General features: G+C 39.2%; 1 protein-coding gene across 1 annotated transcript in view; it reads right to left on the bottom strand.

Moving 5' to 3' along the window:
- PUM3 (pumilio RNA binding family member 3) overlaps positions 1–12,739 on the bottom strand; it is a 40,334-nt gene extending 27,595 nt beyond the window's left edge. The window contains exons 1-7 of the mRNA XM_007182220.2: positions 12,605–12,739; positions 7,164–7,255; positions 6,007–6,225; positions 3,272–3,407; positions 2,603–2,678; positions 467–560; positions 139–205 (exon numbers count right to left, since the gene is read on the bottom strand). Coding sequence (XP_007182282.2) covers positions 139–205; positions 467–560; positions 2,603–2,678; positions 3,272–3,407; positions 6,007–6,225; positions 7,164–7,245 — 674 coding nt within the window. The 5' untranslated portion in view covers positions 7,246–7,255; positions 12,605–12,739. The remainder of the gene's footprint in view (positions 1–138; positions 206–466; positions 561–2,602; positions 2,679–3,271; positions 3,408–6,006; positions 6,226–7,163; positions 7,256–12,604) is intronic.
- Positions 12,740–16,508: the final 3,769 nt, after the last annotated feature.

Raw genomic sequence — 16,508 nt, 5'->3', positions numbered from 1 at the left:
TCCTTGCAAACATCACAAGCATCTGCTTAAGCCTACTATTATGGTAACAGACTTTTAAGCAACATTTATTTGCACACAATAGGTATCCACACCTTTAAAAAACTAATAAAAAAATATTTTATAAATAGAACAACTCACCCATACATGAGAAACTTCTTAACAATATTTCTGGAATATTTAGCTTTACTTAATTCAACCAAATCGCCTGAAAAACAAAATACATTACATTAATGATAACCTCATTTCAGTCCTCCAGAAACAAGGGAAGAACTAACTGCACAATCTTGGGAACACAAAAGAATAACTCCCTATTTGTCCCAGGCAAAAAAACAAATAAACAGAAAAGGTCCTGGCAGAGGACACACTGCTATCCCTCAACAGAATTCTTTTCCAAGACAGTGTTGGGTATTTCAAGAGAAAACAAGCGACTTTTTACAAACAATTACAAAATATATATATGAAATACCTCGCAGTTCTTCAAAAGCCTGTTTCCTCTGCTCTTCATTGCCATACTGAATGTAACACTGGATCACACGAGTTGAATCATGTGCAAACGCAATCTGTAGGAAAACAGTTGGGGCCTTTAGACGAATTCTCCCTGAAAATATATGTTTCTATCATATTATTTATGTTGTATTGCTGCCTCTTTTACAATTCCTTGTGAGGAAAAAAAAGTAGGGTCTTCATGGCTAATCAAACCTAGGTTACTTGGGAGCAGAAATTCTTGTTTAATTGTTCAGAATGGCATTCTTTGGTTTTGCTGGCTACTGTACGGCATTGAGACAGGAATGCATTTAAGTATTCTGCAAGATTCTATCATTATAATTCAAACCAAACCTGTCTAATGATTATACACACTACATTTTTCATTTCTCTAAGTTACTTTCCTTAAAAGAGGAATTTTCCAATGCAAAAATTCTATTATTCTATGATTTTTAAAAAAATATAAATGATCTAAGAATGTTTGGCTTTGGCAACCAAAGTATTGCTACATAAATAATTATACCTAATTATTATAATAATCTAGATACACATTGGCAATTACCTTATGAGCTAATCACTCCATTTCTCACATTTTCATTATAATCCCTGAACATACATCCAGTTATATTCCTAGAATTTCAAATCTGATTCTCCAACCCAACCCCCCTCACAACCATTGGATGGATTAGATCCTCACTGAAGGACTTGCTGATCAATTTTCTAAAGCAATGACCACAGATAATCAGTCATGCACTATTATTTTTTATATGCTAGAGTCTACTTTAATAGTCCTTATTACTCGTTGCTGAGTCTGTCTTTAAATTTTTAAATTCTAACAAGTCAGAAGGTGAAGGTATACCTTCATCAAAGTCATGGATTTCCGAAGAATTTCCTTAAGGGAGATTTGCATAGACATTTTTGATAAAACTTTAAAAATAATTTAAAAAAAAATAAGGCTGTTTTGTGCATATGTTGATTACCTACTATGTAACCAGTATATGTGCTTTAAGTGTATTTTTCTCATTTAACCTCAAAGCAACCTTAAAAGTGGGTTGTTGTTATTAGCACTTTATAGATTAAAGTAAGTTTATGAGAAGTTAAGGAACTTGCTATCTTTGTGACCCTGGGGATGAAACTTAACTTCTCTGAGCCCAGATGTATCAAACGTTTAATAGGGATGATGAATAAGTTAAAGGATACAAAGTATGCACTGGTTAGCATAATTCCTAGCACACAGTAAACAATCAATAAATAGGATGTTATTGTCTAAAGGCACACATATTTTAAATAGCAGAGTGAGTATTTGAATACCAGACTAACTCCCAAGTCCATGGGCATGCAGTAATAACCTAAGGGTAACTGGGAAAGGATCTTGAGTGTAAATTATTTATAAATTGAGTATAACAGACTACTGCTAGAGATGAGGAGGAGTTCCAACCTAAAAAGACCTTGCTGGCTTTAAGAAAGCAGCAGCTGGGAACTCACTATTTTAAGACAGCCCTTCAAACTGCAATACAGCATCTGGTTAGACCCACGCACGTGGTTCGGCAAAGGCTGCCCCTCAAGGGTCTCCAGAGATACCGAGTCTGTTGGCTTACTAGTGAATATCACTAAGTATTTATCCAAATACACAAGAATCAATAGAAGTTTACTATAAAACAGGATTAAACAGCAACAACGAAAATCAGTTCAGAAGTCCCAAATCTATTATATTTTAAAGATCTTTGCATGATGCTTGTAAAAGCAGGAAGAAAGTAATCATGTGTTTGCATCACACATACAAAATAGCCAGCAATTCAGAACATGCAAAAGTATAGAGTTCACAGCAAGACATTCTAACGAACACTGTTGAACTAACAAATTCCTCGAGATAACTTTAAGAGAACACTGACTTATTTTAAGTAAATTATTTTAGAATGAACAGCCAAATACTTGATAGCCTTTTTATAATTTCCCAGCAGTAAGGTCTCTCACTATTAAATTTTTTAATCAGTATTATAAAAGGTATTTGAAATTTGAGGCCAAATACATTAAAAACAGAAACAATTTCACCTGCCACAATGGTCAACTGCGAGTCAATTTCAATTGTTAAAATTGCAACTGAGTATGCCCTACTTACAGTTTTAATTTTCCCTTGAATCAACTTCTGCATATCACTCATCAACTTCACTCTTTTTTCTTTGTCACAATCTTTTCTATAAAAGAGGCAGGAAACATAGCCTAAGTAAAGACATTATTTTAAGCACACAAAAATAAAAACCATACCAGTGTATGTTCACCCAGTTCAGTATGATTTTCTCTTCAAAGAGAGCAAACTGGACATTAAAATGACTATTCCAGAGCAGCCAGAGAAAAGTAATTTTCTCAAAGGCAGAAACTCATCTCACAAGGTATAATTTTATGCATCAATCTAAATCTTAACAGCCAGAACTTCGAAAGTAAAGAAAATAATAAAACAAGTCCAAGACACCAAGTACTCAAGTATTTCAAAACCTAGCCGAAAAGAATTGTCCTTCATTTTCTCAGAAATTTCTCAGGAAGGACGTCAAATCCATTTAAACTCTCATTCATTTTCATATGCAGATCTGACACCATCCTAATGATTCCACACGTTTCTGCAATGGGCACACATCCAAATACTGATACCTCTACTGGAGTGTTATGAGTACTCCCTAAATAACCCAAGCGCTATGCCATTTATCTTAGGACATTTCACTATTTACTAGGTACACTGTTACTCTTCCATCATCTCAAAGGGCCTAATAAAGATGCCATTAAGTAGCATTACCTTCTTAAGATCTCCCAGATCTGCTTTGCCCGAACAACAACGTCGTAGTTGGTTTTATCACTGAGTTGCCTGCTCTGCTTCAGTTCTTTTTTCTTTTTTTTGAACTCATCCCATTTGGGTTTCTTGGCTGCTGTGTCTAGTCATTACAGAAATTATTTTCAATTACATTTAACATTCTCAGTGCCATACACAAGTACAAATTAGGTACCTATGGCAATCACTAATCAAGATCAATACTCATTGAGGAAACTAGAAAGGGGAAAACATCATTCCCTACCAACTTATACTTTATTTCATTTTCTGAGCAGTTTACACATTTTAAATTTGGTTGACACCAACTGTTCATTTATTCAACAGCTATTTATTGAATCTTAACAGGACACCTATTAAGAAAAAAAAAAGGGAAACTAAACAGATTATAAAAGCAATTTAAAAAGTTTAAGCATCTTTCTCAATTGTAAAATAAAATTTTACTCTAGAACATTAAGATCATTGGACTTTAGGTATAATCAGTTCTCAATGAAAACAAAAATTAGTCCAAATTAACACAGGAAAAACAATATTCAAAAATTCACTCTTCTGAGTGCTGTTATGTATTAAGTAATTTAATTCTTACAACAACCCTATGAGGTGGGTACTATTATTATCCCCTTCATGTCAGGGAAACAAAGGCACCAAGCAGGTAAGTTCCTTGTCCAAGGTCACGTTAACTCCTAAGTGGCAGAGTCAGGATTCAAACCCAGATATGGCTCTAAAACTTTATTCTCTGATGTCTCTTACTCATGACAATGCACAATCAAAATTCCTCAGTTCTCTACAATTAGGGTCATGCTATAAAAGTCGAGTATCTTTCTATTGGTTATTTTTGGTCTTCACAATCTAACTTATTAATTGAATGAAAAACCCAAAGAGGCCAAACAAAAAAAAAACTTAATAAAATGGGTATTATTTACATGAGTACCCTGCAAAGAACCCTTAGGAGAATAAGTTATTTCTAGATATCTCCCCTTCTCTGATTAGAAATACACTCAAAAAACAAAATTCTCCTATAATCTCAAAACCTAGGGATTAACATTTTATTCCCTTCTTGTCTTTTCCCCTACACGTTTTATATTAATTTCCGTATTGTCTTTACTTAAACATTATTATGTTGTAAGCATTCTTCCATGAAACTAAATATTCCTCAAGAATATAATTTTTAATGGCATTCAAGATACTACAGTGTATTTAGTTACTCCTCTTTCTGCTCACTTGCTTATTCCCAGCCTTATTCCTACAGGCAACAGAAGGCATATTTACCATTAATATTAGGGCATCATGTACTATACAGCAGAGAATAATAACCAATCCAGAGTTCATTTAGTTCTACAAATATTTGGGCACCCTTGACATATGCCATGCTGGGTTGCAGCAGATACAACCAATTTTGGGGATGTCTAGTATCCAATCCCCCTCAGTTGCTGGTATAAAACTGAGAAAATAAAATCAAAGTTCCATTTTGAGATGCTGGGAACTTATCTCCTATAGCAAAAGGAACCAGAGCTCCACTATAATAAGATGAGGATGTGTGTGCATTTAAAATGCAGGTGTCAAGAACTCCAGTGTGGAAAGGAAGATTTAGGACCTAACAGAGAAACTAGGAAAGAGTAGGTAGGAAAGAGAAGCTGGAAGAGAAGGGGGAAAGAGAAAAGATGGAAGCTAGAGCATGAAAGAATTCTCCAGGCCTAATGAGAAATAATGAAAATTTCCCTCCTTCCCTCTCTCCCTACACCCCTGTCTTGGAGCAGCCCTAGGCAGAGCAGAGAACAGGGACCAGGTCTAAAGAACTGGAGTAAAAAGGCCCCATGGCAGTGGTCTCAGTTGGCAGCAGAGGAGCAGTGTCAGGCTATGCCACGCTGGAGAAAAAGAGTATGAAAGACACCAGAGAAATTCTCATGATGCTGCAGAGAAGGCATATGCATGTCAGCACGTGTAACCTGGAAGCTGCTCGTTTGAGACCAGTGCAGGACAGACGATGCACAGCAAGGGCAGGCTGTACAACAGACAGCAAAGCTCTGGGTTAGAGACAACCACTTAAACATCATGATGAAGAGATTAGTAGTTTGTTTCAACAAAGAGGAGCCTTGCCAACACTTCTAATCAGTTAGCAACCTATCCTGTTCAACCAATTCAAGTCAAGTCTGTCACATGTATACTATACCTTCTCTGGAAGTGTTTACCGGGTCTGAGCCATCTGATGGGTTGATGATATTAGAGTGGCCTGAGCTCTGTGAGGGCAGGGTCTATATGTTTCTTGTTCACCAGGGCATCCTTAGCCAAGGTGGATGTTTAGCTGGGACACACTGGTTATTTAAGTATTAAATTTAAGTATTAAGTATTTGTTTGTTGAATGAATGAGTTCATTAATTTTAGCCTACAGAAAGGAATGTTTTATTGAGGTTCCAATGCATAAAGCCATTACAATTTAGCCTAATTCCACAGCTAGGGGAATTCAGCAAGGGCCTAGGAAGTAAGGAATTCTAGGTACCAGAGGACAATTTTGACCAGAGAAGATGCTTTCTGTTTTTTATTTAATCCCATCTACCCTCCCACCCCCACCCCAAGTGTTGCCTGTCAAGGAACAAGAACAGAAGGTCTCTACCAGACTTCTAGAGTCCCTGTGCACAGTGGTTCAGGCAATAGCTCAGGCAGGGCAAGGCTTCTGCAAAAACTCTGCTAAAGGAATCAGTGCTTACCATCATTTTTACTGTCTGGCTGGAATTTTCTCTTCCTGTTGAATTTATCTGCCTGCTGGAATTTGTTCTTTGGTATTTTATCCCCTTGCTGCTTATTCTTGAACTGCTTCACACCTTTTTTCCCAGGTTTTGTGGCAGTTTTCTCAAAGTTCTTAGATGTGATTTTAGGTCCACCTTCCTTAACAACTTTTTTTGGGAATGTCTTTGAAGAACCAGAATCTAGTGACAATAATGAATAATTGTTAGTTCAATGATCCTGGGCCTAGATCTTTTATCCACTGGATTGTATTTGTTACAGAAAATTACACACTCTTTAGTGAAACATACTTTGTTTTATTCTCAAAAACGGAGCACAGTAGGACTTAAAAAATCAAAACAAAATTTAAAAACTTACTCTGATTATAAAATTATAATACAGGTTCATTATAGAAAACCTACGAAGTAGAGAAATACATAATAAAAACTACCCATAATTCGAGAGATAACCACTACTGCCAGTTGGGTGTACTTCTGTTTTAAGCACATATCACAAGATGAGATATTATTTATATGTCTGTGTGTGTGTGTGTGTGTGTGTGTGTGTGTGTGTGTGTGTATTCAGGGGGTCAATAACATAATAAGAATCTAAGAATAAAATGAACATTTAAAATTTAGAAAGTATATCATATATAAACAAATTTAAAATGTTTATTTTTCAGAATTTCTAGTTGCAAGAAAAAAAAAAGATTGCTTAGGAAACTAGTCATTGACACAATTCCTGACTTTTCTATTTTGCAATACTGACACCTGATGGAACAATAAAGACATCACAATGAGAAATCCTGAAGACCTGGCTCACCAGTAGACGTATTAATCAGCCACAATTTATCAAACGCTAAAATAAAATGTTGTTGTGAACTAGTGAGGGAACAGCATCACTAGCCGACATGTCTTTCAAAAGTACAGCATCCACCAATTATCCTGGCAATTTCTCAAAGGTCTAAGTTTCACAGGGAACATGCAAACTCATATATAGTAACACCTACTTTTTCCTACTACTTTAATCCTAACTCTAACCCATGAATAGATTGGAATCTGCTACATGCCCCCTCATCGCACCAACCGCTCCCTCCAAGGGCCAAAACAACCACATGGGAAGCATGTTTTGAGAATCTTACCACTGTTTTTATGAAATCTGTTTTTTTCTTGTGATGGCTTTGTACCTTTTCCTGCGATTTTTTTTTTCCCTTTGACTTCCATTACAGCAACTCTGGAAAACAAAAACAAAATCCAAAAAAGGATCACTGAATTGCTCTCATCCAATAAAAGTCATTAGTGGTCACTGCCACATTTACTCCTTCAAGTCACAGATGCAGGACAAATTAGCTGCGTCCAGCACAGGCACCCATGAGTCCAGGAACTACACAACCATGACTTCTAAGATTGTAAAAGTGACAATAAATACGATACCAATACAAAAACTAACAACACACACACACACACACCTTGGCTAGTGTGTGATGTTTTGGAGGCAACATTTCAGCAATAGTAATGGCTAAAAATAAATCATTATTTACACTAAGCATGATAAAACTGTCAGTGTTTGCATTACTTACAACCTGGGAAGACTCTGTGATGAGAAACTGACAATATTACCACTTGATTTTTTGGTCTCTATCCTAAAAAGCCAGGAACAAACATTGCACTTATCACATATCCAAATTTAATGAAAGATTATCTAAAAGTTCCTTATGTAACCCAAGGTAGCTAAAAAAAACTAACTTCAAACGTTTAATCTGTTATTCTTTTAGAGGCAACCAAGTAATTTTCAAAGACCTCCGAAATAAGATTGTTGAAATATTTAATATTTCATTTTAAAGAAATCTGCCTAACAGGCTGCTTCTGGATAGAGACCCCACCGTGCACAGGGCAAACAACAGATAACCCCTCAGCTGCCCAAGGCTCCTGAAAGCAGACGAATGTATCAAGAGCAAAAGTTATTATGTTTTATTTGTCTATTTCTGTACCTTCCAAAGTTGCATATTCAACTCATTTCAAAATTTCTAAAGTTGACCCTCGCGAGTAGATGCTAGGGATCCCTAGACAATTCCAGATATTTCTAGACAAGAATTTTCCATTGAAGAACAACAAATTTCTCAAGATATTAATAGATATAAGAGAAACAAGGGGTTCGGGGGTGAAATGTATTTGGGAAACTCTTAAATGAAAATAATGAAGGAGGCGTCTTTAAGGAAAGGCAGATTCTTTTAATTTGCTAATTTAAGCCATTAATCACCAAGCACAAGCTGAAGTATGCAGGATTTCCCAACCGTAGTTGAACCACTTTTTCCTGGAATATCTCAAGGGACCAGTAGGGTCCCAAAGAGCACTCTGGAAAATGAATGGCCTCTGAATTACTCCGTTTCCTTAGATCATTAATGACTGTAGGGTCACTGTCACTTGGCTATAGCCTTCATAACCACATCTGCATCCCTTAGCTCTTCTGTGCATGAACTTTTTATTTTGATATAAGTTTAGTTTTAAAGAAGAGTTGGGAAAGACACAGAGAAAGGTCCAGTATACCTCTCAGCCTCCCCTAATGCATTTACCCAAACTAAGAAATAACATTAATATGATGCTATTAAATTTGGATTTCGCCAGTTTTTCCACTGACGTCGTTTTTCAATTCCAGAATACCTTGCATTTAATCATCAAATCTTCTTAGTTTCCACCAATCTGTGACAGCTTCTCCATCTCTACTTGTTTCTCATGACCAAGACACTTTTGGAGAGTACTGGTCAGGCACTGTGTAGAATATCCCACATTTGGGGTCTGTCTGACATTTTCCTATGATTCTACTGGCCTTACGGATTTGAGGGAAGAATACCACAGAGATGAAGTGCCCTTCTCATCCCATCACATTAGGAGGAGCATGATATCGACATGACTAGCGATATTAACCTTGATCACTTGGTTAACATAGTGTTTGCAAGGTGTCTCTGCTGTAAAGTTACTATGTCTCCCTTTCCATACTCTGTTAGAAGCAAGTCACTAAAATTCAGCCCAAACTTAGGGGGAGGAGAATTAAGCTCCACTTTCTAGAGCGGGGAGTATTAAAGAATTTGAATCAATGCATTAAAATCCCCAGAGCAATTAATAAATATTTTGGATATGTTTTGAGATCATGCAAATATCCTGTATCCCCCACTGATTTTAGCACTCTCCAGTGGATCTTGCCTGCAGCAATTTCCGTGGTGTTTACATGATGATTTTCTATTTCCCTTACTTTTACCTTCATTATTTTGTATTCTTCTGTAGGGAACATTTAATCCTTCTCCTCATTCACTTAATCATTTATTTACATCAGTATGGCCTCATAGTATTTTATTATTTGCGATATGGACTAATAGTATCTTTATTTTGTTGCTAAAATTGTTCCAGCTTTGAAATCTCTAAGGTTGCTTCTGTGTCCTTTTCATATGGTCCATCCTTTTTTTTTTCCCCTTAGCATATCCTTAATTCCTGGCACTTGTTCCAAGTTTACCTTTTATTTTCCTTGCACAAGCCCTAAAATCAGACACTTCTCCAAGGCACCCTAGAGAAATCCTCTCATTGAGATCTGAGTGCTAGGTGTGCTTGTCACTGGGGTGTCACTGCTTCTAGGTCTTTTCACCAGACAGGGCTAGGTAATATATGTATGTATATTAGCCTATGTGTATACACAAACCTGTATCTCTGTACCTATTAAGTAAGTTCATACTAATGTCTCCAACTCTAATCACGTGCCACAGGGTTATAGTCGGTAAAAACAAATGTACCAACTATAATGTGGTGTTTATTTACAGTTCTTTTTGTCTTTTCCCTCACAGTATCCACTCAAAACACTGCTTTCCAAAGTTACTTAGGTCAGCTCTTTTCCCTCCACTCCTTCAGTGAGGTCTTTTTATACATTTGTACTAGTTAGATGCATTTTGTTTCAGTCTGCATTCCATCTCCTGACATGTCAGTTGACTTTCTTTTCATCTGCCTATGGTCAAGTTCATTCTTTTTGGTGTACAGTGCTGATTTTGACAAACCCACAGTCAAGTATCCTCCACCACAACACCTTACAGAACTGTCCCACACTCCTAAAAGTCCCCTGCGGAACCCCTTTGCAATCATCCTCTCCTGGCTCTCTTGGCAATGCTTGATCATTTTTCTACCCTCTAGCTTTGTGCCTTTTCAAAAATGTCCTATAAATGGAATTAGACAATATACAGCCTTTGGGGTCTTGCTTCTCTCACTTAGCAAAATGCATTTGCTTGGGGACCCTGTACCATCACATCCAACCATCACACTCCAGTGTCTTGGAATTGTCTCCTCTTTTTCCCTTCCCTCTACTACCCCACTCAGACTCTATCTCTTGCTCACATTGTTTTCCGCCGTTAGACCCAGTCTGCTATGATCCACCGCCTGCTGCCCGATTAGTCTTCCACTATCACATCCATTTCATGTCATTTCCCTGCTCTAACACCTTCAAAAGCTTCCCACTGCTTATACGAAAAATTTCAAACTCAGTGTGGCATTCATGGCCATTCAAAACTTAGTCCTAACTTACCCACATCACAATACCACACTGAAGCCAACCTTACTCCCTCACTATTCTTTTTCAGGAGCCAAACTTTAAAGCCATTCTCTATCAATATAAATCCTACCCATCCTTCACATCCAGCCTAAATGACAATTTCTTATCATTCCTCCTCCAGATGCCTTCTTTCTTTCTCAAATGATTCTCCTTATTCCTATGGCACATTTTGATGACCTTCTTATAACAACGCTTTGGACTTGAAATGTATTGAATACCTACACACTATGTGCTAGAGAGCTAATGGGTTTTAAAAATACATATACAAAAAAAAATCAGGGCTTCCCTGGTGGCGCAGTGGTTGAGAATCTGCCTGCCAATGCAGGGGACACGGGTTCGAGCCCTGGTCTGGGAAGGTCCCACATGCCGCGGAGCGACTGTGCCCGTGAGCCACAACTACTGAGCCTGCGCGTCTGGAGCCTGTGCTCCGCAACAAGAGAGGCCGCGATAGTGAGAGGCCCGCGCGCCGCGATGAAGAGTGGCCCCCGCTCGCCGCAACTGGGGAAAGCCCTCGCACTGAAACGAGGACCCAGCACAGCCATAATTTTAATTTTTTAAATTAATTAATTTAAAAAAAATCAAAGTGTGGTGTGATAGAGACAGACGAGCAGAAAATTAAAACATGGCATAATTAAGCATTATAACTGAAGTATATAAAAAGTGTTCAGAGAGCCACAGAGCCGAGAGAGCCCAATTCTGCCTCGTGAAGGAAAAGAGGAGAGATTTCCCAGACATAGAGGGACACGTGACTGATCATGACTGATCTTTACTCCTCCCAGCAGGCTCAGCATTGCACTTTGAAAGTAATGACCATTCAGTACCCAACTTCTAAATGCTGGCATTCCTCAAGTCTTCCCCTCTCTCTTCTCCCTAGGTGACCTCGTGCAATCCCATGCTGGACTCCCAAATTCTCTCTCCATTAGGAGCATCTCCTTGGGCTCCAGGCTTGTGTATCTAACTGCCTACCTGAAACTTCCGTTTAGGTGTCTAACAAACACCGTACACTTAATAGAACCGAAATAAAATTCTTTAGCTATATGACCACTGCAAACCACCCCCAAACAATAACTTCCTCATCTGATTTCCCCACCCTATTCCTCCCCATTTCAGCAATGCCACAGCATCCACTCCACTGCTCAAGGAAGAAACCTAAGATTTACCTGTGAGAGTTTACTCTTCCTGGTCTGCTACATTCAATTTTTCAATAATTCTTCTTGAATCTTTAAAAACACCTCTAACCCTTCAAATTCAATCTCCAGTACCACCACCCTAATTCAAACCATCATCAATAATTCAACGATAAAATCAACAATAACCCAAATTATTATCCATTTTCCAAAAAGAACCAGGGCCTATTGTGTTTCTCCCTTGCTTATAAGCCTTCACTGTGTTCTAATAAGGGGAATATTTTTCCATTGTAGAGAAAATCGAAACTCCCACCACGGCCTTCAAAGCCCTACAGAACCTTCTCTCACCCTACCCCTTTATATTATATGGCTGAACTTCTAGCTCACTAACATCGGTCCCCCTTCCACCTCAGGGACTTAGCCCAAGTCACGGCCTCTGCTGAAAGTAGTTTTCCCTGGGCTTTCAGATTTCAGGGTTGCCTCTCGCCACGCTCTAGGTCTCGGCTTCAGGATCACATCAGACTCCCCTATCTTGTGTCTCGGCACCCAGGTCATTTCCTTCCCAGCGCTTACAACCTGCAACTGTACATTCAGGTTGCAAACTGGGCATCTAGCACTGACCGAGCGCAGAGCGGATGTCTGTCAAATACACGACAAAAAGGCTGAAAGCGTGGTAGGGAGAGGAGTTGTAAACCGCCCTTGTCGCCAGGCTCCCGTCAACCCCCAAACTCCCAGAACAGAAAAGGGCACAGAAGGCCGCCCAGCGGGTGACATGTGTGAACACCTCTACCCGAGAGACCCTCGGACTTCAGCGCCGAGCAGGCGGCAAAGCCCTCCCGGGAGCGGGCGCGGAGGACGCAGCACTCACCGCACACGTGTGACCCCGACCAGGCGCGCATCCCAGTTCCGCCGCCACAGCTTCCGCTTCCTCGCTTTGCCCCGCCCCCTAGGCGCCTTTTCCCTTCTTCCTCGGCCGAGTTCGGTTAAGGGGTGGGGATTAGCCGGAAAAACGGAAATTCGGCATTTCTATTGGCCCGCTTCTGTTCTCACTTCGACCAGAGGCGCGAGGGCTGCGTCACAGGCGGGTTTTGGCCCTTGAAAGGATCCGTGGGGCGAGGACGTGATAGCGGCTCCTGAAAGTGACGTCATTAACCCTGTCGCTTCCCGGCCGGGGGAGCCGGCGGCATCTCACGAGACCTGACCAGTTGTGGAAGCGGAGGCTTGGTTGGCTCGGCTAATTTGTAGCTGGAACTGAGGCTAAACTAGTTAACGCTTCGAGAGTGCGTTCATTTGCATCCTCCCTGGCAGTCCAGCGGGGGACATTAAAGGGAAACCTCGGGAGTCGGCTAGAATTGCGATCTCTTTTCCGCTTCTTAGCTGTATGCCTTTGGGCAAAAGACTGAATGTCTCTGAGCCTTGGTTATGTGATTAATAAAATAGAGACGGCTGAGTCATACAGGGAAAGCGCCTAGCACATTGAATGATCAGGACAAGCGCTCAATAAACGTTTGCCGTTTTAAACGTCTGCGCATTCCTCCAGACTGCAGTTACCCCACTTAACATTTCAGGAAATGAGACTAGTTAGGATGTTATCCCCATTTTACAGATGAAGAAACACCACAAACCTGGTCTGGTCAAACAACAGAATTTATTCTCTAACAGTTCTGGAGGTTGGAAGTCGGAAATCATGCTGGTGGCGCGGTTGTGCACTCTCTGAAGGCTCTAGGGGAGCATTCTTTGCCCCTTTCAGCTTCTGGTGGTTCCAGGAGTTACTTGGCTTGGGCTGCAAGACTTCAACCTCTGCCTCTGTCTTCACACGGCTTTCTCTTCTATGTCTTCCCCTCTTCTACGTTTTATAAAGACACTTGTCATTGGATTTAGGGCCCATCAGGGTAATCAAGGATGATCTCATTTGGAGGTCCTTACTTAACTACATCTGCAAAGATCCTTTTCCCGAATAAGCTCACTTTCATAGCTTCTGCAGGTTGGTACACTGACATATCTTTTGGAGGGCCACTCGGAAAGTTGAGGAATGGGAATTGATCCCAGGGGTGTTAAGGATCAGATTTTACTGTCTTCTAAATCACATTGCTTCCCGCCTCTTAAGGCATTAGGCTTGAGACTGATGATTCACTAGACTACGCTTCTTGAGAGCGGGGGCCATCATTACTTCCCAGACACCTATCCCACTCTTCAGCACACAGACCGTTGACAAGTACTTATTGTCTGCCTTAAGTATTATGTTTGGATAAGCTCATTTAAGTCTCGTAAGAACAGTTAAGTATGCCTTTCCCCCTCATGTTATGGACAAAGGGGAAACATTCAGTATTTCTCATCCAGTGAGTCTGACTCCAAACTCAATGTGACTGACTCTGGACTGCTTTGTCTAATTCATTAGTTCCCCAGTGAAAGCTCAAAAGGAGAGAATACAGAACAGGAATGGCAGGAGGTCCATCAGCAGCACCTATTAGGCAAATAGTATGGTATGTGCTAATAATAATAATAACAACAACAAAATCTTAACATATACACCCTACCTGGAAGAGATTCATTTGTATTTTCAGCACCCCATATCCTCTAAGACACATCCATGTAGCTGTCTTAAACATATACATCAAACTCTAATATTCTTCTGCCTTCTCACCAAGGAGAAAAAAAGTTGCCACATACCTAAGTCCTAGATTATTATTTATGGTGTTATTTATCAAATCTGTGCTGTCAAAAAGTTGACAAGAAAGATTGACTTGAGTGTTTTGTTTGGAGTGAGTAGGAAGTATCTTGCGGTTTCGCAGACCACCACCACCACCAACAAAAGTTTTCTATAATTTTACAGTTGACCAAGTTAAGCCTGTTAATTCTTCAAATATTTAATGATCTAAATGTTGAACGTTATATGTATTCCTAGAAGCATAAAATGCTCTTCCTAAATGATATGGCATGCAATTTAATCAGGACAACCAGACCTGTACACATGCAAGAGGTTTATAGCAACATAATTAAGAGCATTGGCATTGGAATCAAAAGAACCTGGCTTAAAATCCAAGGAATATGTGACGGTGGACAAGATAACTAATTTGTATGGGCCTCAGTTTCTGCATATGTAAAATGGGAATAACAGCACTTATCTTTTGGGGTTGCTGTGTGACCCAAAAGCCGATAAAGTTATCAGCTAATAGTAAATGTTTAGTGATTTGTATCTTGGGGTGGAGGGGGAGAGAGAGAGCACATGCCAAGGTGTATCCATTAGAAATTATTTTGGTTGCAAGTAATGGAAAGTTCAGCTAATAGTGGCTTAATCGATAATTTTCTTCCCCCAACAAAAATCCTGAAGGCTATTGGTTGCTGTAGTTCAGTGGCTCAACAGTGTCATCACAGACCCAAGCTGCTTTCATTCTTTCCTTTTTCGTTTGTGCCTTTGGACCACCTTCACCCATTTCCCCTATGCTTGATCCCCCCGCCTCTGACAACCACCAATCTGTTCTCTGTTTTTATGAATTCGGGTTTTTTGAGATTCCACATATAAGTGAGATCACACAGTAATTTGTTTTTCTCTGTCTTATTTCACTATTGTTTTCTGATTGCAAGACGTACTTCTCAGTTTCCAGATTTATATCAGAGTTCAGGGCTAGGAGAATGGAGAAAAGATGAAATCCACTTTTTTCCCCCCAGTAGGGCGCTATCCTTTTATCTCAGAGGGAAAAGACCTGGTAGGGTTCCCCTTCTATTTAAGCACCTAGAACTCAGTCACATGGCCACCCCCAGGATTGGAAGGCCATCAGACATAATGTTAACCAGGCATTTGGAGTTCATTCTTTTTCCAGCACTCTAGTAAAATTAAAGGTAACTTGGCAAATATGCTTTCATCCAACAGTAGAGGTTTGTTATTTAAACTGGTTTAAAACTTAAAATAACTGTAGTAAGCTTAAACTTAAAATAATTGTAGTATCCAAGGTAGTGGATCTCAATCTTGGCCACACATCACCTGTGGATTAAAAAACAGCAACAACAACCACAGTAATTCTGATTTAATTAGTCTGAAGTGGGACCTGGGCATTGAGAATTTGGAAAGTTCCCCCAGAACATGCTAAGGTGCAGCTAAAATTAAGAGTTGCTTATTTAGGGAATGGAGTTCAAGTTGGTGATTTTATTTGATTTTACAGTTAACTGAGGATTAAACCCTGTTTAATCCTTTTGCAGTCACTAGAATTAGAGAATTAAATGTATAGTGCACTTGTTTCTGTAAGTAGAATGTCTTGGACATAACTATCTCTCTTGTTGCTTGAGGTCTCCTACAGTGATTTAACATCATTAGATATTGAAAATGGTTTAAATTTGAACTATACACTTCCAAATGTATTCTGGAAAATATTCACTTTTTTTTCAATTCATCATGATTTTGTACAATTTTTCTTTTTCATAAAAATAAAGTGTTAGGTGTCAGCTCCCACACATCTCCCCTCCCTCCAGATCAGTTTAGAGTTCTAACTAATGGATTTTTAACTAATTGGTGTAGTTTCTCTGTTTCCCAAATGAATAAGCAGGGATAAAGGGCATGTTATTGATATAAAGCATTAAGTGAGATTTTGGCAAAGACTGGGTTTTATTTTCAGGACCTATTAGAATCATAAATCCATGGAAACGGAGCAGTTGCCAACACATTTTCATTTAGTAAAAAAGAACTGCTTCTGAGTAGAGTGGATTATGTTTTTCAATACATTTGCTGAAAAGTGCACAAATATAGTCTAAACATTAATTGTGCATTTAGAATGTTC

Source organism: Balaenoptera acutorostrata, chromosome 6, assembly GCF_949987535.1.
Source record: "Balaenoptera acutorostrata chromosome 6, mBalAcu1.1, whole genome shotgun sequence".
NCBI classification, from domain to species: Eukaryota; Metazoa; Chordata; class Mammalia; order Artiodactyla; family Balaenopteridae; genus Balaenoptera; species Balaenoptera acutorostrata.
The sequence above is the reverse complement of the archived record's forward strand: the minus strand, read 5'-3'. Positions and strand labels throughout refer to the sequence as shown.